Source organism: Aricia agestis, chromosome 6, assembly GCF_905147365.1.
Source record: "Aricia agestis chromosome 6, ilAriAges1.1, whole genome shotgun sequence".
Taxonomy (NCBI): Eukaryota; Metazoa; Arthropoda; class Insecta; order Lepidoptera; family Lycaenidae; genus Aricia; species Aricia agestis.
The window spans coordinates 12948875-12976409 of NC_056411.1; the positions used below are offsets into that span (position 1 = coordinate 12948875).

The 27535-nt window shown below is 35.5% G+C and overlaps 1 protein-coding gene across 1 annotated transcript; it reads left to right on the forward strand.

Moving 5' to 3' along the window:
- The first annotated feature begins 20 nt into the window (after positions 1 to 20).
- LOC121728205 (paired box pox-neuro protein-like) lies at positions 21 to 22944 on the forward strand. Its single transcript, XM_042116340.1, has 4 exons — positions 21 to 42; positions 1799 to 2019; positions 21513 to 21714; positions 22271 to 22944. Exons 1-4 carry the CDS (start codon positions 21 to 23, stop codon positions 22909 to 22911), a joined length of 1086 nt encoding a protein of 361 aa, XP_041972274.1. The 3' UTR covers positions 22912 to 22944.
- Positions 22945 to 27535: the final 4591 nt, after the last annotated feature.

The following is a 27535-nucleotide window of genomic DNA, read 5'->3' on the forward strand; positions in this document are numbered from 1 at the left end:
GATTGTTTTATCGCTTTACAATGAACGCTGTTAACGGTAGCCGTAAACTTGGCCTAATACAGCCTTTTAATTCCTCAATGGCATCTTAAATGTTAATTTACGGAAATTGATTTTGTTCAAAAAGTTTTATTCGGGATTAATTATACTGACTCCAGTTATAAAATACTTTGTATCTGATGTATAATAATTGTATATGCATACCTACTATGTAAACGTAAATGTAGAGACTGAACATTAATACATTTCTCTTAAAAAATCAAGAAATTGACATAGGAAATTGCAAATACTCGGCCAAGTGCGAGTCGGACTCGCGCACGAAGGGTTCCGTACCGTCATAGAGCAAAAATAGGCCAAAAATGTGTTTTTTATGGGAGCCCCCCTTAAATTTTTATTTCATTTAAATATAATTATTTATTAAAGTACACAATACACATACAATTAAGGCTTTTGTAAAAATTTCAAGTTCCTACCTATTGTCATCATTGATACCGAGCAAAAAATGTTTGAAAAATCACGTTTGTTGTATGGGAGCCCCCCTTAAATATTTAATTTATTTTGTTTTTAGTAAGTATCTGTTGTTATAGCGGCAACAGAAAGACATAATCTGTAAAAATTTCAACTCGCTAGCTATTACCATTCTTGAGTTACAGCCTGGAGACAGACGGACAGACATCGAAGTCACAGTAATAGGATCCCGTTTTTACCCTTTGGGTACGGAGCCCTAAAAAGGTAAAGCTTACGAACGTACAGTGTGGCGTGTGCATAATAGCTAGAATTACATTTTTGGAATTAACATTCATATTTTTATTTTTAAAATTTAATAATTACTTTTATGAAGGATTCAAAAATACATCTTCTTGACAAGAAAGCAATAGATCCTCCTTCCCCATACTTTAAGCTATAAAATATAAATTATTACGTTACAAAAGTTTAGAAACACCACCGGAATAAACAAACAAATGTTTACAAAGAGTTAATTGTTAATTTCATCGCTATCTATAATCGGCAATACAAACGTCAGAATTGGGCTCGCAATCAAATAAATATTAGTCGTAAATGAGACAGGTGGATGCAGTCGTTAGTGCGAAATAACTCAATGTCTCCCTTTGTTCCCATTGACATCATAATCTACAAATGAACGTAAATTATGTTTTTTTTTATTTCTTTAATTTCGGCTTCGAATACAACGGAAGAAATCCGAAGAGTACTAATCGACTTTAACCCCACTTCCTGGATATTTGCTTTACGTTCATTCCCCCTCGTATCATATCTGTATCTCATGAAAACTAAGATCACTAGCCTTTACAGAATCGCCGATCAAAACGTATGGATTTGACATGACATTGATCGAATATCGACTTTATTCGTATTTTCGAACTATTCCATGCAATTTTTTAAGGCAATTCTAAAAAGAAGCAATAAATAAAACGTATTGGCTAAAACCACTGTATCCTAACGCGAGTTTTACATTATTTTACTCATTTAAAAAGTGCTCTATGCCACTAACAAAGTTTTAAGATTATAATTTACTAGCTTTTGCCCACGGCTTCGCCCACGTGAAATCCTGATCCATAATTTCAGAAAAAAAACATAACTTTTTATACATAAAATAATGTAGATTATGTCCAAATTATGTCACTCAGATACACAGTGGTTTTCTGTCAGTGTTAAAAATTTTGCAATCGGACCAGTAGTTTCAGAGATTACCTATTTGTTTGTAGGAGACAAAAAAACAAACTTTACCTCTTTATTATATTCGTGTAGATTCAAATTCGTAAGAAATTAAATTCATTCGCAGGCCAGGCGGGCGTGAACCAGCTGGGCGGCGTGTTCGTGAACGGTCGGCCGCTGCCGGACGTGGTGCGCAAGCGCATAGTCGAGCTGGCCATCCTCGGCGTGCGGCCCTGCGACATCTCCCGCCAGCTGCTCGTCTCCCACGGCTGCGTCTCTAAGATCCTCACGCGCTTCTACGAGACCGGCTCCATTAGGCCCGGCTCCATCGGCGGGAGTAAGACCAAGGTGTGTATTTTTTTAATATGAAATAAGGGGGCAAACGAGCAAACGGGTCACCTGATGAAAAGCAACTACCGTCGCCCATGGACACTTGCAATATTATAAGAGGTGCAGGTGCGTTGCCGGCCTTTATATTTCAATGGCAAGATTTCTTATACGGTAGCTGCAGATTAACTAGTCACAATCCTGTTTTAATATTCTGTTTTAATACATATTCTAAGTATAGCTTTAGTTTTTGAGGCCGGAGCCTAATTCAATGAAAACAGACAAACAAACTTTTTCCAGTAGTTTACTTTAAATAAGCTTTTCAAAATTCAAAATGTCGTCACAGAATTTACAAAAAATACTAAATAAACAATAAATAACAGCTAATACCTACGACTATAAAATTATATTGCAGTGTTCTTGATTGAAACAGTTTTAATAAAACCTAGACAGCCAGAAATAATTACTGGCCAGAATTAAAAGTAAACCACCGAATTCCAAATTTAAAATATAAATACGGAATAAAAATTACAGCCTCAAAGAGCCGCGCAATAAAACGAGAGGCGAATCAAATGGGTCGCGACTCGGCAATCAGTGGCAATTATAACCTATAAAGTGACCCAGCCCGGCTTCTTCATATGCCCCGCGATTATTCAAGCCTCATGGTTCCGTACCGTACTGTTTTGATCGTTAAACCGACCTCCATTAACCGATTTTACTCTTAATTTTCACGGTAGAGTTCGGTAAAATGTTGGCAAAGTTGTAGTTGGAATTACCGACTACCATGAATAATTTTAAAATGAAAAGGACTAATGGCGGATTATAATATTACTAATATGCAAAACCACAAAAATTACAAGCTCATACTTAATTACTACATAATAAGCAATAATCATAAATTAGGTATTAAAATTAGGACATAATAATTAACCTGTCGTTACGTATGATAATTCATAATACTTAATACGTAGGTATTATGCACTTCAAGTATGTAAGTACCTACTTATAAAAATAAGGGTACTAATGTTTTTCAGTTTTAAAATGAATGTAATATGAATTAGAGTATTTGCTAAATTTCAAAGAAAGCTCATACCGTCTTCGAAATCATACTTAATACTTACATCATACTCTGACTGTTGGCGGAGCATTTAAGTTAAGTCAAACATTTTTGGTGTTTATATCATGAAGATTGCGGGTGATCCTTAATAATATATCCTGGTAGTGGAAAAAATAAGTTTTTTTAAAATAAAGATTTGTAACGGTTGCCTATTTTCAATAGTCACTGTACATAATGGCTGCGTTCCAGATGACGTTAATTTTGACCAAAACGCTCAAAACGTCCCCTTCTGCCGTTCCCTTTGGCGACCGGGGTCGTTTTGATAGCGGCTATGACGTCACTCATGACGTCATCATTTTCGCTCAAAACGACCCTTGACGAAGATGGGTCAAAGTGGGCGTTCTAGTTTTTTTTTAATTTTAACGTAACTATATCGCGAAAGCCATGTTTGGAAAGTTTTCAGGAGAGAGTAGAGACAAAAAAAACTTTATATTATTTCATTACAAATAATATTTTAATTAAATAAATTAAATAACATCTCATCTCTCCTATACCTGTTGACTTACTCGTACTTGACTAAGCATTAAGCGGTATTGTTACCTAACGTTTATATGTATATTGTGACAATAGTCAATATTCAAAATATGTGGTTTTGTTATTAAAATATGATTCAATGTGAAAACTCAAATATAATAAAAGTTTAACTACATTAAAATATGATTACTTACAAATATAATATTATGTACCTACATATTTTATTAAAATAAATGTAACTATAAACAATAAAATTACTTTTATTTACGACTTGAAGAAAAGGATCGTAATATCCAAGTTCGGTTCAATGTACCTATGTATAAAAAAAATATAGTTCTTTTTTTAAACTTTTCTCAAAACGCACAAAACGATCCTTAATCCGTTCCACTTGGGTTTGTATCACTGACGCTCACAAGCTAGTGGAACGGGAAAAACTACGGTCTTGAGCGTGAGCGTTTCTAACGTCATCTGGAACGCGGGGAATGGCTGCGTTCCAGAAGACGTTAATTTTGACCAAAACGCTCAAAACGTCCCCTTCTGCCGTTCCCTTTGGCGACCGGGGTCGTTTTGATCGCGGCTATGACGTCATTCATGACGTCATCATTTTCGCTCAAAACGACCCTTGACAAAGATGGGTCAAAGATGGGTCAAAGTGGGCGTTCTAGTTTGATTTTTTATTTTAACGTAACTATATCGCGAAAGCCATGTTCGAAAAGTTTTTAGGAGAGAGTAGAGACAAAAAAACTTTATATTTTTTCATTAAGTACAAATAATATTTTAATCGAAATACATATTAAGTATATTAAATAACATTTAATAAAATATTTTGATAGGAAAAGAAATTGTTTTAAATGAAAGGTCAAATGATCTCCTATAAATTGTATTACTAATTTTCATCTCTCCTGTACCTGTTGACTTAGCATTACGCGGTATTGTTACCTAACGTTTATTGTGACAATAGTCAATATTCAAAGTATGTGGTTTTGTTATTAAAATATGATTTAATGTGAAAACTGAAATAAAATAAAAGTTTAACTATATTAAAATATGATTACTTCAGTAAAAAAAATGTAATACTAAAAACAAAACAAAATGTATTTTATTTGTAAAAGAAATGTAACTAAGTATAAACAATTACTTTTATTTACGACTTGAAGAAAAAGATCGTAATATCCAAGTTCTGTTCAATGTAAGTACTTATATGTATAAAAAAAATTATAGTTCTTTTTTTAAACTTTTCTCAAAACGCTCAAAACGATCCATAATCCGTTCCACTAAGGATTTGTATCACTGACGCTCACATGCTAGTGGAATGGGAAAAACTATGGTCTTGAGCGTTAGCGTTTTTAACGTCATCTGGAACGCGGGGGAAGTGGATCCATAGGCAGATGGCAGACCATGTAATTTGGTCGCGCTATGTCAAACCCAACCAGATCACAGCATAAACATTAAATTGATATAGCCCGATCAAATGATTGGTTCGCTATTCTCTGCTATCTGCCTATGGATCAACTTCTTCGATGGTAAAATACCGAAGCAGCGTGACTTGATAGAGTCTTCTACAGGCGTAGCATAGTCACCATAGAAATGCTTTCTTTCAACGGAAGAATAGACAAAGTGACAGTTAGACAAGACAAAGTGACAGACAATGGAAATCCGCCATTTTGTCGATAAAATCTGTGAATATGTCGATTCTTTCCCATGTCTACTGTTGTCTACTGTTGTTAGCTTGCTTGCTAGCCCTGCAGGAAGCTTTTGATTGTGTCTTCACCAGGTGCTGCTGAAACGTAATCGCCTATCAGGCAACAAAGTACGTGAAATGAACATTGTTTTCGGTAAAGTGTAGAGCGTTAACGACGTGGCGAACAATACGCTAATTGGTATTTTGCTGTTCACGACTCGGTTTATGGTTCTCGGAATGGCGGCAGGTTGCGTATTTACCAACTCTACTGTTAGATTCATAATAACTTTTGCTTGTAGTTAGCGGAATCGTCCAAGACACCTCTTATAACCTCCTCAATGAATATTATGAATATACCTTATAAGAAAAAAAAAATTATTTTTATTTTTCAAGGAAATTTTAATAGGGGGAGAAGATCTGGACTCCAGACCTTCTCCCTTTATAAAATTTCCTTGGAAATTTTCTTTAAACATTTTTTTTTGGAGCTAGTCTGTATAATGTATATTTTTGTTCAGAAATATTTATTTTACATAGTAATATGTATGTAGGCACATCGTGTCGTGCGATACCGATGCTTCCAATACAAAATTGAATGAATATTATATCTACAACTTATAGAGGAGTATTTATTTATTACGATACCCATTCACTTGATTATGATTATTTGAAGCAATTGTAAAAAATTAAAAAAATCTGTGAACTACGTGCTACCGCCTCCACGAGCTATAAGGTACCGCCGTATCCGGGTATTGTTACATAAATAAAGAACCACTGTTCGGATCCTTCACGCTGATCGTAACCTTAATCCGAGATATAAAAGATTATCGATTTTTTTATCGAATCACGATTTACATTTAGAGCGTTTCAAGAAAACGTGGGTATCGAGTATTACTCGAACGTTCGACTCACAATATAGATGCGCCCATGTTGATTAGTAGGCAATTAAACCGAGCCATAATAGCACCAATAAATGTATATGAAGTATTTTGTTGTAATCAATTTCTCGATGTCGGCATTCGTTTGTAGAAAAAACAAAATGGCCGTTTTTATTGGCGTACCGAATTCGGTGAGGTCGAACGCTCACTGGACTTCGCCGGTTTACCCGTTTTCGATTTATCGATACATCGATCATCACTAACGATCGGTGTTTAGCCTAATATTTCAAAATCTGCAATATCAATTAGTGGATAGCCTTAGAAGTTAGAAAGTGGATTAAGCCAGAAGGTGATTTACCGATCCATCGACGCATGTACCATCGAGGAAATTGAATCCTAAGCAGTTAACAGACCAACGTCATTAGGTCGGATCATGTCAATTCAATGTTAATTGTGATCTGTCGGATGGGTTTGACACAACGCGACCAAACTACGCAGGTCCCCCATCTGCCTAGGAATCAACTTCTCTGATAGTACAATACTTTAGAACCAATTAAGACCCAATTTCACCAACCTATGTTTGTTAAATCCTAACGAGGCATTACTTAACTGAGCTTAGAAAATTAAACAGACTGTTAAAATACTTATGTCCCGCAGTAAAAATTTAACAGCGGATTAGTAAATGCAATGTTAAGTGAATAACGAGTGAACAACTATCAATTCGTTCATTCTTGTTATAAGGCGACGAAATTGCAATGTACAAGATTAATACGACATGTTTGCTGCAATGTGTCACTTTCTTCCATAGTAGAATAATAGTAGATAATGCGACCAAATTAACACTAGAAAGACCGGAATTCTAAACTTCCTAGAAAGACCAATAGGCAAGGCAAAAGATTTTATTTGTATACATACTATATTTGTAAATATATTACCATTATTTTTACATAAAAAATGTGAAATTTTAGACCATTTATGTAAATAAAAGTATTTATCCCACTTTTGTCCTATGAGTCATTGACAAGTCTATTTCAGTCGAGTTTTTTTTTAAATTTTAAATCAAATTTCAAATACAATACACAAAGAAAACATAATAATAATAAAATTTTTGAAAGAAAAAAAAACTTGCAAGAAAAACCCACTTTCTTTAGAAATCTTATTCAAGCGGTCAATTGACCGCTGCGGTCTTTTTAGGTAGGTTGTTATTTAAAACTTATATTTATTGAGCAATCATAAAAACACGTTATCACAATTTTAACAATCGAAAATTATTAAATGTCACGAGAGGAAAACGAATTTCACGCAACGGTAACAAAAATATCGCAAATTAAAAACGAAAATGCGGTCATTTGACCGCTCCTGTCTTTCTAGTGTTAAAATATCACTGATCGCATACATTTGTTACGCTATAATAGTTCTTCTTAATTTACCAGGTTAATAATTATTATCTGTCAAAGCTGAAAACATGAATCATAATACAAACTTTTATTTACATATTTCGGTTTGCTAATTTTGATACAAGTTGGTATATTTGCAATGTCAAGGAAAATCCGAAGGCTGAATTTTTGGCAAAGTGAAAATAAAATAATTATTCATAACTATGAAAATAATTAATAATAAGGACGTAGCGGAAACATGGCGGAAAGACACAAAAGTCAAAACAGATTCTTTTATTGATATTGCATATTGTCTTTGAAAGTTGTTATTTTGACTCATATAACAGCCTGTTAAATATTTAACGGACCTCCATAGCAGGAATTAAATTTAACACCGTGTTAGGTGATTTAACATGACATTAGGGAAGGGTGGAACGCTCGATAGCTCTAACAGGCCATTAACTGATTTAACAAGCCATTATTTATTTAACATTGCTTGATGAAACTGGGTCTTAATATTAAAATTGTTTCGTAATTTGTACTAACAGAAAAAGCTACATTAACTGTACATAAAAATACGAATCGGACTTTTCTTCAATCCATAAATCCATACTAATATTATAAATGCGAAAGTGTGTCTGTTACCTCTTCACGCCCATATCGCTGAACCGATTTTGCTGAAATTTGGTATGTATGTTGTCAGGGCCCCCGCTACCATATGTGCAATGTGTGCAATGCACACGGGCGCCATCCTCTAGCGGCGCCAAATAGCCATCTTTAGGGGCGCCACAACCAAGGACCCAAAAATTTGCCTGAAAGGGGTACCAAAATCCTTTTTTTTGTCCACCCAGGGGCTACTGGTGCCTGGGTGGACCTGTATGTTGTCCCGGGAGCATAGGATACTTGTCATCCCGGAAAAATGTGCAGTTCTCGTGCGATAAATGAATTGTGGCGCATAGGAGTAGCGGGCGTCATCTAGTATTTTTTATGTTTGATACGTCATACGTGAAGTAAACTTTTATTTAATACTGTATAGTAACGGTTGGTGCTTTATCCTAAAATTCTGCCTATTTTTTATTATATTAGAGTAGTGACTCGTCCTAATTACTGCTATTATCGTAAGAATTTGCTTATACGCTTTACCTCCAGCGTAGCGCTTAATTATGAGTTATGACTCAAGATTAAACGTAAAATTTTGTTATTACCACCAAGCAATATGTTTAATTATAATAATCTTATGTTCCATACACAATTCGGTAAATACGAAACTAATTGCGACGGTGGGAAAGCACGCCACGGTGTTTACGTAACGAACACCGCTATCAACACATGGTATGAATAGCGAAAAATCCCATGCAGACCCTGAAAAATACGCACACGCGATTATACAACTAACTCCCTCGTGTTAAGGTACATTATATCGTGGCGAGCCGCTAGTACGTAGAGATCGAATATGATATGGTTTTTAAACAATTTGTGATAACAGAAGCTTTTATGATGTGTATTGGTCAGGCTTCCATTCGGTATAATTTTTAATGTACCGTGTCCTCGGCATAGCTATCTCACGGATACTCGTTTTTCAGTTACGGACATTATATACACATTGGATTCCTACATTATTTTAACATGCACGTTTTCTAGGAGATTAATATTATACCAAAAAGATCAAAGTCAAAAGTCTTAAGGGAATGGCTACTTTATCCGGGGAAAAGGGGTTCCCGCGGAATTCCTTATTTTCACGAGGAAACCTACGCGGTTACTTTAAGTGCCTGTTTCACCACTTCCTGATAAATGACGAATAAGCTACCAATTAACTTGACAGATTAAGTATGAAGAATCTGTCAAAAAAGTTGTGAATAGCCAATTCGGCACTTTATCAGAAAGTTGTGAAACAGGCCCTTAACCTTTATAATTTATAACTACATATTTTAAAACACTTAAACCATACATTATCCCACCGCACAGCTTAGTTTCGGGCTTATCTCACGACTTTCTATTGCTCCTCGCTGAAGCAACAGAAGACATTCAAACACTCCAACTACCGCGACCATAGATAATACAATATATATAGAGAATCGCGATATTTGGCGGCAACAAAGCTGCAATAATAGTGTAGGTGTTATATTTTGCACGGTCGGATCGCTGCTATCTTCTTTTACGACCAAGCTTTGGCCTTTACGATTGATGGCTACAGTTTATGGTCAAATGGGCGTAATTAGAGCCCGCCGCTTTACGAGGCGGTGCACTATTGACTACTTTCACACTGGATTATATGCAGAATAGCGCCTAAGCTCGTGCACGGAACTTATGATCGTATATTGATCACCTTTATAGCGTTTCGAAGGATTTTTATTAACACTAAGTTGTGTGTTATCCGATCTCAATTTTTATTGCTTCTAATGCGTCTTATATTCTTAATGCACAGGCCAGTTGGGCTAAACACGTGAGAAACGTAATATAATTATTTTAACCTTCAAATAATAAAATAAAATATATGTATATAGATACAACTTAATATAGAACGAGCTCCTCCTTTTTTGACAGTTGGAAGAAAATATTTTTACCTGTGCAGAGCTTAAATCTGTTTATTAATTTACACCATACAACAATGGCTCTGTAACACTACATTGTAACGCGACCATTCACCTAAGGAACCCTGACAAAACCATCATTATTGTTTTAAAACCTTATCGCGTTATTTATTCGCGTGCTATTAAAATGCTATTGACAAAGTTTGCCTAATAGCTCGTAATTTAAAGTAGCGTGCTAAGCCCTTACCACCATTACCTGCCATTACATACCATGTCCCCACTGTCACTGTAAACACATACACAATTTGCATTTATAATTACTTCATTAAAATATAAAAACATTCAGTATGCGTTGAAGGAAGGTTACTTAAGCTTTGAGAAGTCCCAATGTTTGTTCGGAACAACTAAAAATTATTACTTTTTATATAATTTTGATTTATTCGAAGATTTAGACCACCTTGTCCAAATCTAGCCATCGGTCATTTGAAAAGAAATTGAAGTTAAACTAGTGAAAATAAAAGTTGCAGATCAGAGCAAGAGAGTATAATGATCATATTATGATCATGATATAGGCAGATATAGGCCTACGCAGGTTTAGGCGTTCCAATTACTATTTGATATACTAAAGGCAATTTCTTATTTAATAATAAATCTAAATCGACTATAAATAATAGAGATAGCATTTAGGGTCAAATTAAGTATGATTGGACGTATTTGTTCGTGTTGGAAACTCAATTATTGTTGTCGAGCGAGTGACAAATAGGTGCCATTCCCATGAATTTAAACTAACATATTCGTATATTATTGAAAACGGTGATAAGGATCGGTAATGCAATGACATGCCAACGCCACATTACGGCCGACTGTTGGCCAGTCACAGGTGTAATTGCACAACCAACATCTAAACTATCATTCTACGATTTTAATTAATACTTTAGTATCGAGCTTACCGCACCCAGAGATATTTATTAATCTTTAAACTTCAATTTAATGAAGAGTTTGACAGATTATGTATGGGGCCAATGTCAAAATACTCATTTAATCACATGTTATAACTAGCCGTTGCCCGCGATTTCGTCCGTGTCAACATTAGTATTATAATAACAAAGATGGGTAGTCCGCTAACAAATATGAAAAAAGTAAAATATAACCTCCTCCTTTTTGGTAGTCGGTTAAAAAGTAGCCTAAGTTACATATTATTACATCAGCTATCTACCAAAAAAAGTCCCGGCAAAATAGCTCCAGCCGTTTCAGAGATTAGCCGGAACAAACAGGCAGACAGACAGACATACAGACAAAAATTGTAAAAATATTGTTTTGGTGTATGTACCCTACATACATTCATATGCATGTAGTACAAAACGGTTCTTTCAATATTACAAACAGACACTCCAATTTTATTTATATGTATGTATGTATGTATGTATGTATGTATGTATGTATAGATATTATGTAATTAATATTCGTCTGTGCGGCAGTTAGATAAAAATTGAGTGCAAACTGAACAGGCTACAAAGAGTACGAGCGAGTCTACTTTAAGGCGAGGCCAGTTCAAAAAGACTGTGATTTTTAAGCTTCCGTCTGAAGAAATTATGTGGAATTCTCTTACACCAAAATTGACGTAGACTAAAAAAATAACAAAGTAACAAAATAAATGAACATAATATTGAAAAATGGCATGGTAATTCTGTAAAAAAAATCTTGAATATCACCATAAAAATACACTTCAAATTCGAACATCTCTTAATTTTCAATGACAATGATATGATTTTTTTTACAAAAAGGATAAGTAGCTTTTTCATAGTTCTAACAAAATAACCGAAAAGTTTTTTAATAAATGATTCGGTCATTAAAAAAATAAAATAATATGTATATTTTTCTCCTATTTCGCCCTATCAAGAACGCGGCGAGCGTCGTAACCGCCACTGTACAAGGCGCGCTATATGAATGTTATAATATCCTTTACGTCGATATTCGTACTGACAGACATCGATCTGCTAATTTTAGGGACATCCTTGCTTTAAATAAAATAACTAAAAGCTTGGCACTATTGCATAATATGATTGTTTTTAAGCTGTTTAGAACCTGTACTATATAAGTATTTACTTTTAATCAAATTCCATTAAAATTTACACTCTTCTTGGTAGCAATAAGCCGTTAATAAAACATTCATGTGTGAGAGCTCTTAGAGCTTTTTAATAGCATTTAATGTTGGAATATAATATTGTAAAATAATGAATGAATGTACAATTATTTATGTTAAGCGTCAAAGAACATTCATTAGGTGTACTAATAGCGAAATAATGACGATGATTGCTAGAATTAATTATAAATTATATGCGTGCCTATATTACAACAGTAAATACAGTTCCTGTATATTGTATGTATATACAATAACATAGCAAGAACCATTAGTTGGAAATACTAATAAGTAAGTATTGTAAGCTACCGAAATATAAAGTATAACATATCTCTTGCTTCAGAAAAACAAAAAAAAACTCCCAAAATTATTTAAACTCTTGGGCACTTATATACATTATCGAGGGGTTAAGAGGGGTTAAGAGGGGTTAAAAGTAATAATTAGAACAAAGCGCGGGCCGATGTGACCCGCACACCTGTCAGCTATCGCTGCTGTCATCTACGTAATCCGATTGACCCGCTACATTCAAATAAAGAACATTTAAATCATATTTAAATAATGACTAATGAGGAAGTTGTTGTTTTTTTTTTTGTTTGCTACGAAGCGCTACGACGGCTCTACGACGCGGCGTATTAATTCAATCATGTAGGTACCATCGAGTAACGGCCGTTCCCAATATTCAATCTATCTCTGGTTTGACATACAACCGATCGCAGCTAACATTGAATTGACATAAAATATATGTCTCTAATGTCTAATGTGAGCTATTTCTATCTCTATACTCCACTCGGGCTAACTTGTCGCTAGCGTTCATTGACTCCCTGTCAAAAACTTGTCATTTTCCATATAAAACCACGATTGACAATATCTGACACTTCATTGTCAATCGCGGTTTATATGGAAAATGACAAGTTTTTGACAGGGTGTCAATGACCGCTAGCGACAAGTTAGCCCGAGTGGAGTATAGTAGGACCATAGACTTAATATATACTGTCGTACACGGTCCACCATAGTAGGACAAAACCAGAGATAGATCAAATATTGGAAACGGCCGTTAATTGATTCATAGGCAGTTGACAGACCAACGTCATTTGGTCGGATCATGTCAATTCAATGTTAATTGTAATTTGACGGTTGTGTTTGACATAACTCGACCAAATTACGTAGGTCCGCCTTCTGCCTAGGAACCAATTTCTCTGATAGTACTTTCTCCTTTATAGTGTTTTGTCCCTTTTCACTTTGCAAAAAACACATTTTTCATCGAATAGGTACATTTTTTTTGTTGGAGTAACCTGGTGTCCTGAAATATTAAACAGCATTTTATAACATACCTAATTTTAAAAGTTTTTAAAATTTGTATATAAAACCTAGCTGTCCCGGTGAACTTCGTGTCACTTTAGAACCTTCCCTGGACTTCTACGAATATTTTAAGATTAAAATTAGCCCAATCCGTTCAGCCGTTTTCGAGTTTTAGCGTTACTTACACAATTGAAAATGCATTTTTATAAATGTATATAGATGAGAAGCCTAAAAACATATAACAAAATCATTTAGAGCGAAAGTTTTAAAATCGTGCTTTGATAATGTAACATTGAAAAACGCAATTTCGCCATAATTTATCTTTAGCAGTTTAGCGTAAAATCCAGCGCGGCCTACATTTATGAGTACTAACTCAAGCCGGATTTGCGGAGATACTACGTTTATATCTGTAGATTATATTGTCAATATTATTACCCGCCTCTTAATGCCGCAAAGCCGGGTAAAGCCGCGTCATAAAACATATTGGTCGTTTGACACTTTATATTGTTCGCGGTATATCTCACTAGCAGTAAAGCCCCGTGCTGCTAGAATTATCTCCTGTAATGAATGCGACGCTAAATTGAAAACAACGGTTATTGATTTTGTAATATTACTAATCCTACTTACTGCCTATTGCCTAACTTGCCTAGAGCCTGCCTTATATTTTTTAAACTTACAAGGTTCTAATTGTAAGATAGCTATTTCAAATAGTTAAAAGACTTAGGTACTAAAAATATATCCGCATACTCAATGACACCCGCAGCGCCGTTGCGGCCAGATTCGTTTATGGCTCGGAAACCGTTCATTTTTTCGGGATACATAATTATAAAGTCTCATATGCGCAACTAACAAGATATTTTCTATGTAACCTTTCCCGGGACTCAAAGTATCTCCATAAAAAATGTCAATAAAATCGGTTTAGCAGTTTGAACGTGAAGAGGCGACAGATAGATAGACACACTTTAAATATTATTAGTATGTTTTTTTTGTCCAATAAACAGAAATAAACCAAAGGATGTTATAGATGGTGAAACAAATAAGTTTAGTATAATTAGGCTCGGCAAGCTGCACCCTGACCGTGAACAGTAATTGCGCTCCCTCATTACCGCGCCCGCGCTACATCTTACCAATTTGTCGCGTTTTCAGCACAAAAAAACGTCAACTAGACGAGAATGCACCTGCAACATCGCATTAAGGAGAAACATCTCTTCCTCCCTCGAATTAATATCGAATCAATCCGCCATTAAAGCAACGGGTCTCACGCCCCGGCAAATTATCTTTCACCCCATCAGGTGGAAAGTCTAATAGAAATCGGTAATAAGAAACGCTAATCGTGCACGCGCTTGAGGACAGTTAGCGGCGCCATTCTGTGCTAGTTGCGTAGCGGAATACCTGCTAGTGATGGGACACGGTCACCACTTATACAGAATATTTTTGAGAATTTTTAAACACTATCTAAACTTTGAGCTCAAGCGTTTTTGTATGGAACAGCGCAGCCATTTTCTTTCAACTAAGAAGGTTGACTGTATACTTAAAAAGTTGCTTATTTTCATAAGTATAACGTTGACTACCTACTAAACGTTGGGAAAGCGTTTGAAAAATTAGCCTGCATAAATTGTGGTAGTTGCTAGCAAAAGTAGCAGCTACCAATAATAATTGAAGAATTTTATATTTAAGGATCAAATGTGACTAATTTAAGTTGATAACAATTTAAAAAAACTCAATTAAAATTTGGTCTTCAATATTTAACATGTTTTATAAATTCAATGTTTAATTATTAAAATAATCTAATTCTGAATATACAAATTGCGAAAAATGTCAAGAAAACAGGTGCAGAACATAAAGGCATTCAAGATTGCGAATACGCTGGCGGCTAGATTTCGAAAACTATAAAGTTAACGTGGTTTGTGCCATATAAAACTGCGACCTCTCGTGTCACAACTCCGTTTAACCTTTATCGCCACGAAATTATAAAATGAATAGCGGACATATCGAACTATTAAAATACCGTACATAGTGAGGCGAGTCTCTAAAGCGCGTCTTAAATGCGGGTGCTATTGCGTGTCGCGCAAAAACCGATATTGGATGTGTCAAGCGATGATGGATGCGCGCGCGCAAAAAGCGTCGCGCAACGGAACGGCCGTCACGCGGACGCGGGAATGCACTACCATCGTTTACCGTACAACGCGGACGGATTAAAAAAACAATCGTCGGGAACTCTAAATTATTGTTAAGTCCTTGATAAGAGGTACTACATACTCAGCTATGTTTTGAGAGACACGCGTAGTTTTACAGATTTCACTTATTATATGCTGGTGTTAGGGTAATTTTTCACTGACGGTTTAAAATATATTAAGTATAATGATTATTATATAGGTTACGTAAAAAATCAAAATCTAAAGTCCTGATTTAAGCATGTATTTTTTTTTTATGAAATAAGGGGGCAAACGAGCAAACGGGTCACCTGATAGAAAGCAACTTCCGTCGCCCATGGACACTCGCAGCATCAGAAGAGCTGCAGGTGCGTTGATAGCCTTTTAAGGGGTAATAGGGGAGGGTAGGGAAGGGAATAGGGGAGGGTACGGAAGGAAATAGGGGAGGGTAGGGAAAGGAAAAGGGTAGGGATTTGGCCTCCGGTAAACTCACTCACTCGGCGAAACACAGCGGAAGCGCTGTTTCACGCCGGTTTTCTGTGAGGACGTGGTATTTCTCCGGTCGAGCCGGCCCATTCGTGCCGAAGCATGGCTCTCCCACGTCAACAAAATGCGTATGCTTAATGTATCTATAGATAGCATAAAGCTCATACTCCTTAAATCATATTATACTCATAATACGAGTATTAGGTATGGTTTATACATATAAGCTTTCAACATATAAGAGTTCTATCTTTTTTATAATATCTAGACTAATTATCACACCTACGCGTGTCACATAATATTATGTATGATAGGTACTCTACTTTTATAAAGTACTAATAACATTCGTATTAACATAATTAAATATATTATGTGTGCTATGTTTAACATACTCCACATAAATCACAAACTTAACACGTTCATATCTGATGGATACTAAAACGTACGTATTTTTATGTTTATAGTATATATATGTTGAAGTGATAACTAGATGGAATCGTTGTTGTCGAGATAGCAGGCTGATACAAAGCCATAAACAGATTATAAACCCAACTTTTATACCCTCGATTAATATTTCTGGGGATACTCGAACTTAAGACATTTAAAGAATGAGGCTTCTGACTCGTGGAGATTTTTGTACCTAAATTGAATCATGTACAACTCTAAAAATGGAGATAATTATTAATTTCAGCCAAGATTATATGAGCTACTTTACGTAACGTTTAAAACATTTACCCCTTTTTCCGTATTAATAAAGTATCTGCCCACCAAAATAGACCTAACAGGTGAGATTAAAAGATAGTGCGTAATTTGGTTGTAGTCGATAAAACCACTTCAGATGACTAATGAGCAAAGCCGGGGGCTAAGCGAGTAATTATGTCCGTCATGTGCCGGCTCGCACGCTCTTCATTTTTATTGAGTTTTCAGGATTCGAATATTGTTCATAAAAAGTTTGGTTGACGTCATCAAATGTTTTTGAACATTTTATGTATCTGTATCAATTACTAGCTAAAAGCCGAGCTTTGTGAGGGCTCGCGTCGTCACACCTTGACTGACTTATTATGATTTATGACACATCCACATATAAAATACCTTGACTGACTGATAATAACATATCTATATTCTACTTATTTCTTCAAACCCCATAAGAGCACCGGTGATCGCGACAACAATAGAATACAATAGCATTTCCTGGAAACTGTGATCGAAGTAATAATATAAATAAAAATTATGTTAAAGTAGAAATCAATAGGCGTGATGGTTTTTCCGTAAAGTGTAGTAGGTATAGTATAATATATATTTTTGTATAGTCTGTCAAAAAAAATAATAAATTAAAAAGTGGCAATTTCTTCACTTTTTTGACTGACTGAAAAAAATTACAGGTTGTGGGATATACTAGGGCTCGCTTCGCTCGCCCTGATTATCTATAATATTATAATACTAGATGACGCCCGCAACTCCGTTGCGCCAAAATTCGTTTATCGCGCGGAAACCGTACATTTTTACGGGATAAAATGTATCCTATGTCCTTTCCCGGGACTTAAAGTATCTCCATATCAAATTTCAGCAAAATCGGTTCAGACGTTTGGGTGTGAAGAGGTAACAGACCGACAGACAGACGGACAGACAGACAGACAGACACGCTTTCGCATTTATAATATTAGTATGGATCTGTTTTTTAAGTTTTGTCACTTTCTTGGCTCCAATTCTTAGCAAATTTAAAAATCGCAGAGCTTTTAGCGGCAATTGAATCTAAATCGAACACAACTCGAATAAAAAATGTATTAAAGTAAGTAATATCAGCTGTTCTTTATAAAAATGTGACCACATTTTATGCAATAAATTATAATATTTTTATTTGATCCTTTCTGTGCGTTTATATTATAGTACATTAATTTATGTTTTTGTATTTCCGCTTAAAAAGCATGTGAGAAAAAGATCTAATTTAACCGCTGAAAATTGTGAGATAAGAGTATGCAGTAAACAAATTAAGTTATGTATCCAGTATCACATACGCTGGCAGTTATTTATTACTGTTTTAATTGCCCTATAAAATTAGATAAACGTTAAATTATTATCATTATCAACTTTTTATAAAGCGTAAAATAACTATTCCAAGTTACATTTTATATCTAAGTTAAAACTACCTGCATAATACAGATAATATGAAATATTTCGTCATTCGTGAAACAGATTATATTGTTTGCTTTTTAACAATAAAATAAATTAATCTACTTATGCCTTCCAATAATTTCAATTTTTTGAAGATTTAGCAGAATATAAATTATAGTGAACTGCGGGGCTAAAATGGTTACATTTGCATTTCCTCTCAATCAATTCAGCAAATTAATTGTCAAAACTGTCAAACTGACAAATGTACAAAAATACAGAAATGAATTGCAAGCAGAGTTGCATTTTGCGATTTTAGAAAAATGAATAATATTATGATTCATATCATGATTCTTCAAAGCGACCATTTTAGCCCCGCTGGTCTTTTCTACCAACCTTAAATGAATCAAAACCTACCCTAAATATAAAAATAAAATATTATCTTGCCCACTTACAAAAGATAACTTTTTTACAAAATTAACGTAGCACATCTGCCTTTCTTTAATTTCTGCGTTAATAGATTTAACAGTAGTGCCAGAAATATTTTGACATGCAATCCGAACGCATCACAATAATTATAGTAGAGCATCGCACCCTTCGATCAAAAGTCGGTAAAATCTATAGGATATCGATTGACCGTCTAATGGTGTAATTATAGGTGTTGGACCAAAATTAGCACCCCGGGATCAATGCGCTTCCCCGGGAACCCGAAATGACTACTATTTACACATTATGTTTGACAGGCTACTTAGGGACCCCCTAATTATTTCTAAGGGCGCGCAGAGAAGTTAAACACCCAATGATTTTTCAAACATCTGTTTCTTCTCTTATGTTTTTTTTTTTTGTAATAGTGTACGATGTTTGGATTAAACAATGATTTTAAGTGAATTAAACTTTAACATTAATCATATTTATAGCCTGTATTATCAATGCGAAATGTGCCTTATATCTAACAGCCTTCCACGTTTATCCCACTTATATAATTTTGATGAGTACCAGTGGCGAAGAGTCTGAATTAATATTTCTGAAATAGTTTGAATTAATACTTCAAATTCAAATTCTTAATCGCCTACAAATTTATAGAGGCAATGCAACGTGCAGGCCATCTCCGATAGAAGCCGATAAATTAGCGGGTTATTTCTTCATACAACGATATTTCATAGTAAGCATCTGTCCTTTTCATTCCTGTGAACTGATCGTCATGTTCTGTCTCGTTCTACTACGCGCCAATATACTCGGAAATAAGCCGATACTCGGCGAGTTATTACGGAGAAAGGTTAATTAGCAACGCACAAGTGCGAGTGAGAAAGATGAACTTCATGAAGTAAAATTGTTATGAGTCAAATGGCGGATGAGTGTTTGTGTTTACAAACTTGTTTGTTTTGTGTTTAAATGTCGAATGTTATTTGTTTTGGCCTTAAAAGAGTGCAGTGTCGCGAATTTAAATTAATTTGTATTGTGATTTGTTAATTGTGACTCGTACAGCTGAGACTGTTGTCTGACAGATTATTTGCTGTCGAAGGAAACTTCGTTTTCCAAACTTAGTTTTGAATAGTGATGGGTAATTTTCCGAAAAATTTCAATGCTCGGAAATTTTTCAATTTAATTTTCTGAAAAATTGAAAAATTGGAAAAATGATGGAAAAATATTTTTTAATTTAAATTATTAGTTTAAATGAATTAGTAAATAGTAAAAATGAAATGAATTAACAAAATTTTTTTTTTGATTGAAATTCAAAGGATTGAATGAAGGATTGAATGTTTGAAATTCAAAGGATTGAATGACGTTGTTTAAAAAAAACAATATCTTTTTTTAGGCGCTCCTTTATTTTTTATTTTTTACGAAAATGGTAAGGACCACTCAAAGCTGTCACAAATTTGATTTTCTACAACTTTAGTCCTTATAATTTTCATTGTAAAATCAGTATTTACGGAAATAACTGCAAAAAACAAGTCAAAGTATAATTTTGCCTGTATCTCAATAATTAAAATCAAAAGCGCAAATAATTGAAGAAACAAAGTTGTAGATATATGATAGATTATTAAATTTCCTACAAATTTGATCCTTATGATTTTTTCTACGCCAATGGTAATAATATGTACCGGGAGTCCGGGACCCAAGCGACTGGATAAAACTGTATATTTCTGATCGTGGATTAGACCCTATAATAATAATAAATAATAATTATTGTTATTATTTAAAAACTGGCTAAGTGCGAGTCGGACTCGCTCACGAAGGGTTCCGTACCATTATAAAGCAATGATAGGCAAAAATGTGTGCTTTTTGTATGGGAGCTAACAAAATCCCCCTAAATATAAAAGGCCTGTAAAATCGTGTTTGTTAAATAGAAGCCCCATCAAAATGTATTGAATTTATTTTGTTTTTAGTATTTGTTAGGAAACATTTGGGAACGGGAAATGAAATACATAATATATTATACAAACTCCAACTATCTATCACTGTTCTTGAGATACAGCCTGGGCACCTTTTCAGGGTTCCGTACCCAAAGGGTAAAAACAGGACCCTATTACTAAGACTTTGATGTCTGTCTATCCGTCTGTCTGTCTCCAGGCTGTATCTCAAGAACGGAACAGACGTGAGGGAGCCATGCTGTTTTATTTTCTATTCTTGGTTGACATTTCAATTTGGAAAAATATTTGAAAAATATTTGAAAAATTGGAAAAATATATTGGAAATTTTTCATTTTTCTTTTCTTTTCTTTCGGAAATTTTTCCATTACCCATCTGTAGTTTTGAATGACCGTATGTGCCGTCACGCATACAACTTAACTCAGAAGGCACTTTTCAAAGGCATCATTATCAAACTTAAACTCAAACATTGTTGAACATCAGTGCTGAGCGTTTTGGTAAGTAGATTTTTTACTCCGGCTTCCCTTCCGAAAATATTCACCCTTCGCCCTTCGCCACTGATGAGTACGAAGATACCTTGACCCGCTGTAAAGGACATAGAGTTTCTGCATAAATAAAGTTGGTGGCTGATGCCACCAACTACCTAGTTAGTATTTTAAGTATTTAGTATTTAAATATGAGTTACTTAAAAATTAAAATTATATCTGTTAATTAAACATTCAATAGACAAAACGCGAAATGTTTAGATATACCTAATTTACAGTTTGACAGAAAAGCAACAAAGACATGGTTAAGTAGATACTAGATATCCAGGACTACTCGCCTTTAACTCCTTAACCGTTAGCTTAATTTACTCGATCCGTCGTCTCGAATTTCGTCAACACTACAATTCACTTCCTTGTTTCAGCAAGTGGCAACACCGACGGTGGTGAAGAAGATCCTGCGTCTGAAGCAGGAGAACCCCGGCATGTTTGCGTGGGAGATCCGCGAGCGGCTGCTGAGCGCGCGCGTCTGCGAGCCCCACTCCATCCCCTCCGTGTCCTCCGTCAACCGGATACTGCGGAACAGCGGCCTGGCCTGGAGCGACGACGAGCCTCGTGGTGGACAGGGTGAGCACTTCATTGAGGAGACCGAGTCATGCTATCCCGGATAGGTTATCCACAATTTATGTGACAGATACTCCATACTGTCAGATAAATTGGATAGCCTATACGGCACTTATCAGGAAGTGGTGAAACAGCCCCTTATAATCGGAAATTAAAGTAATCACAAAATTAGGATTGCAAAAACTTCATTCATCCTACATATACCTCGAGTAGACCTCGAATCTAGTATTTTATACTTACCAACATTAATTTGGCTTCGATGTTGTTTTTACGCTCTGCCAACGTCAAACGCGTTGATAGTCTTAGGGGGGCAGTTTCACCACTTCCTTGCCAGATAGGCTATTCACAACTTAACTTGACAGATAGAGTATGGAGTATCTGTCAGATAAGTTGTGGTACTTATCAATAAGTGGTGAAAAGGCTAATTTAAAAAATAATTAGTTCGATATTGTTTAGCTGATTTAATAGAAACTGGACTGGATCAAAAAGTATTACTGTTGGATTATACAGCAAAATCGGGGTTAGAAATACGTCAATAAATTCACAATTTGTCTTACAGAATCGTACCCCCAACAAGAAATGCCGAACATGGCGGACTACATGCCGCTGAAGTCTCTTCCGTCTCCGATGCCGCAGCAGCCCTACTTCGCGCACACCTCCGTCCGCGTCCCGCCGCCCACGGAACCCGCCCAGCTCTACGACCGCCGGCTCGCCACCTCCTGGCTCCTGGCCAATCAGGTGCAGGCCCAGGGCCTCCTAAAGCCCTACCCGATCTCCCCCTGGCAGCGAGTCATGATGCCCTACCCGGATTCCAAAAACTTCTCCCCCTACGCCCTCACCCTCCACAACGATCTGCTGAACAGAATCAATCCCGATGACGTGAAATCGGAGACCTCCGAGCACGTGTCGGTGGACGCCAGCGACGACAGCACCGACAGGCCCGAGGAGGAGCAGGAGTCCAAAGTGAAGGAGAAGAAAAAGAACCCGTACTCCATCGAGGAGCTGCTAAAGAAACCCGACAAAATGGTGAACGTCAACCCGATAGGCTTCTCGAACTTCCTCCGGCAGCCCAGCGGGAGTATGATCGAGATCCAGGAGAGGAGCGAGAGGAGTTCTCCGGCCAGCTACTGCTCGCAGAGTGGCGCCTCCAACGACGGCTTCACAGACTCCGTGACGTCCGAGATTAAAGCCGGCAACTAACTAGTCAATGTTAAGTTAACATATTAGAAGATAATAGTACAAACATGAATGAAACACCTAGTTATCTACTTTGTTCTACTATGCATGTCATAAAGGATGAACCTCCGTAAAGCCTATTTTTTTTTCTTTTAATTTACTTACATAAGTTAACTTAGCAGGTACTTTAGACTCAAAAATGTTTAGCTAAGTTTTTATATATATATAAAACTTAAAGGTGACTGACTGATGGACATAGTGATCTATCAACGCACAGCCCAAACCACTGGACGGATCGGGCTGAAATTTGGCATGCAGGTAGATGTTATGACGTAGGCATTCGCTAAGAAAGGATTTTGATAAATTCCTACCCCAAGGGGTTCAAATAGGGGATGAAAGTTTGTATATAATAATACTTCTTAACGCGAGCGAAGCCGCGGGCAAAAGCTCGTTTATAATATAACTGTACATAACTTGTATAAATAGTTTCATCGTGATTCTGTGATATTTGATAGAAGCGTAAGTACATGGCGTAGTTGATTTAAATAAGATATTTATTTTTAGATAGTTGTAGAATAAAATAAGATTTATAAACTTAGCAGTTACCTAATTGTCTCATATTACTAATTTGTTTCAAGACACTTTTATTTACCTACCTAAATATGTACAGAGTGTAAAAAAACAAAGTGATAATATTTTAGGTTGTGTATGCGTCCCCTATATTGAGTACAATGTGAATTTCCACATATACAATAAATAGCAGCACTGAAAAAGCAATATTTTGTGATTTGCATCGGCAAGTACCCCAGCGTTATGAATTTTTCTATATAAAAGTTGTCATAAACACCCTAAAAAGCAATTATTATCACTTAGGTTAGGTTGCACCAGAGGCGTGGTTAAAGTAAAAGTTAAATGGTTATAGTTAAGGCAAACTTAACTTTAAACTTAACTTTGACCGGAGAAATTGACAGATGACAGCTGGTCCAACAAGGTTATAAATGAACGTGGGCGGGGGCGATGCTGGTAAAGGAGAACTGTCAAAAATTGCGTTTTTGTATGATGCCAGCGTTAGTTCCTTTTTTCGCCACATGCATTTAAAACCTTGTCGAGCTCTATGGTTATAGTTAAATATGGCGTCTCGATGGCGTCTATTTTTAACTTTAACCAAAGATTAGACATTTTGCATTTTAGTTAAAGTTACAGTTATAGTTAAAATTAGTTGGTGCAACCCAACCTTAGTTTTGTTACATCTGTATACACGCTTCGGGCGTTTCTAGTGTTACTAGTTGTTACGTACCTATTTGCTTCAATTTCTAACACTTTGCAATAGATGTGACACATTCTGAATTCCAGATGTCATATTATCCATTTGTGAATAATGCCCATCGCGTGAGGAACCCAATCCACATGGCAACAGCCAGTAACTTATAAAGCCCTTGGTGAGGTAGAAAGATTAATTCGAAAATGGAGTTAAGTCTAGGTATTTTTATGAGTATCTGAGTACTAATACAAAAATATTTTATTTGTAATATAATTATTATAATATGTACCTAGAGCGTAGTCTGTAAACAGGTTTAAATACATTTCTAAATAGATAAGCATTATAAATTGTGTAATAGGTAAATTATACTAAAAGCAAAAGTTTGAAAATCTAGTTAATTTTCTTTAGTTGAAACCTAGAAAGAAACTAGAACTAGACTTGATGTATAAAATATAACATAATTAATTTATTCGGCAGTAAAGTTGTGGCTACTCCATGCCTATTTTTTTACTATTATAAAGGACACCTTTATTCTACTGTGACTACGGCCACTTCTTAGCAGCCATCAGTGATAAATGATAATAGAAGACGGGAGTGGATGAACCAGACTACTAACATTATATAACGTACCTAACTCATAGGGACAATTTTTGCCCTAAGTAGTTAATTCTAACTTGTAACTTATCTAATTCATCATCTTCATACCTATATTATACTTACCTACATAAAATCCTTATTTTGTTGATTTCATTTTCCCTGTCCTAAAGTCTCCATTTAGGTAGGTATGCGATTTTTTAAACTGTTACTTACCCTCTTACTTACTTCATCCACTAACGTTTTCAATAGCGACTAAGTGCAATCAGGGGGGTATGCTTAGTGCTTAGGTACTTTTACCTATGTATAAATAGCCCCTCTGCATATCTACATGTAATAAAAGTTTTATTATAAAAATATACTTTTAACAATATCTTAGTAGATACCTAAACTCTTCGAAAGATTGTAAATATGTACCTACTTATATTACCTATACCTTTTAAGATACATAATGTGGTTATTAAAAAACACAAAATATAGTCGCATAGAGCACAATAAACCAAATAATTGAATTACCGTGTTTTATTTACGACTATAGGTACAGAATTTACCTAACAAAACTAATTAGTGATAATAATTAACTGAGGTAATTCTTGGGTTAAGACATAAGATGTACGGTATCCAAAAAGCAGTACAAGCTTACTAAACATTTGTACGTAACCCGATTTTGGAGAAAAATGCATTTGAAATATAAAAAAAAATTGAGTTACAACTTACAGCCCTGTCCACGTGATCGCATGATAATGTTCTTTTCTAAGTTATTGTTTTGGATTAATCGTAAAATAAAGTAATAGTTGTATTATGTATTTAATCATTTCAAAATAATTATTTTCAGTACAAAATGATGTAAAATCTATTACTTTTACATTATTTTAAATGTGAAATAAAATATGTAAATGTGTTACACTTTTAAAATTCTAACGTAATATTAATGCATATCTAATATCCTAAGATCCGACTGTAAAATCCTGCATAAATCGTTTTTTTCGATCAAATATATTTTAAAATAATCTTTAGAACGTAGGTATAGAATGGATTAATGTTGGGTTGCCTTGTTAAAAGTAGCCGCAAGTACCTCTAATTGAGTAAAATGAAAGCCCGTAATACAAACTTGCGTGTATTCAATGGAAAAATAAGAACTAAGAAGGAAAGACATTGAGGTATGACAGGACACTACGCATAAAAATAAAAACGCCTGTTAAATAAAAATTGCAATCTTGCGGTTACTCGACGTCCTCAAAATCTCCCAGGCATAATAATTGTAGGCCTGAACATTTGTCTTAAACAAAAGTGATGGCAACCCCAGTTTGCGGCTATCGTGCAACTGGCAACCATGGATATTCATGCACAAAATGCATAAAACTTTAATTTTGTATCAAAATTTAAAAAAAAATCGATGTTTCAATTTTGATGATGAACTATGTCTGTTTACGGGCTGGCAACCCTAGGTTGCGGCCGACTTAGAGCTGGCAACCATTTATACCTTATTTTGTCTCGTCATTTTCTTTCAAATGATGTAAAATTTACTGAAAAAAATTCAAACAAATTTTGCATTTATCTCATGAACATTAAACTTAATTAGAGGTACTTGCGGCTACTTTTGATAAGGCAACCCAACATTAATCCATTCTATACGTTCTAAAGATTATTTTAAAATAAATTTGATCGAAAATAACGATTCCTGCAGGATTTTACGGTCGGATCCAATAGGTACTATAACACGCTTCTCTTTCAAAAATAAAATATCTTTAGTTCTGATCCCTAACTCCCAGCGGCTTCGATATCAAGGTCATTGCGCTCGCGCTAGTATTCTAGGGTTGACAAAATTTTTTACGATGCGATATTTAAATAAAAATGTATGGAAGAAAAAAATGTCTTTCAGCGCTGCTACTTTCACAGTGAACTCTTTGTAAGGGACACATACACACCCTAAAGTATTATCACTTAGTTTTGTTACACCTAAATTCAAATTATCCCATCACCCATGTCATTTCCCGGGACTCAAGTTCTCTCCATACCAAACAGCAAAATCAGGTCAGTGCGGAGGCTTGGGAGTGAAGAGGGAACTAACAGACATTGACCGGGAGATGGTGACACAAAATTCTTGGTCATTTGTACCAGTATGGCGGTTCTTCAGGAGTCTAATTACGTAAAGGCAAAAAGGAAAATGATGGTCACAGCGCTCGCACTGGCGGCCCTAACGCGTAGGCGTTAATCGAACGCGTCGGATAAATAACGAGTGTCGAACGATTTGTTCCACAAAAATGCTTGTATAAAGTCTGTCAAGAAAGTGAAGTGTCATCCCTTTCAAATCAATCTAAAGAGAATGCCGTGAATGGGCCCTTCAATGGGCCCTTCATGAAAAAAACCGGCCAAGTGCGAGATGGACTCGCCCATGAAGGGTTCCGCAGCAGCAATAAGGTTTATTTTTATGAAATGGTTTTTGATTTATTTTCATATTTCAGTTGATTCGAACCAATTTTCGTTGGTAGTTGTTATAGTAATGTACATCATATATATTTTTTAGACTTATCATGCCCCTACTTTAGAAGTTAGAGAGGGGGGGGGGACAAGTTGTTAATGCGGATGCGGATTTATAGAGGTTCACATCCGCGGATGCGGATGTTTCGGTTCCTACATAAATCTAGTTTATAAAATGAAAAAGTATTATTTTAATTTTTATTAATCCTTCGATCGCGGATTCTTGGAAATCTATTGTTCTCGCGGCCACAGTTGAAACGTTAATGTGTTACAAAATATAATAGTACAGGTACAGTACAGGGTAGTTCTACC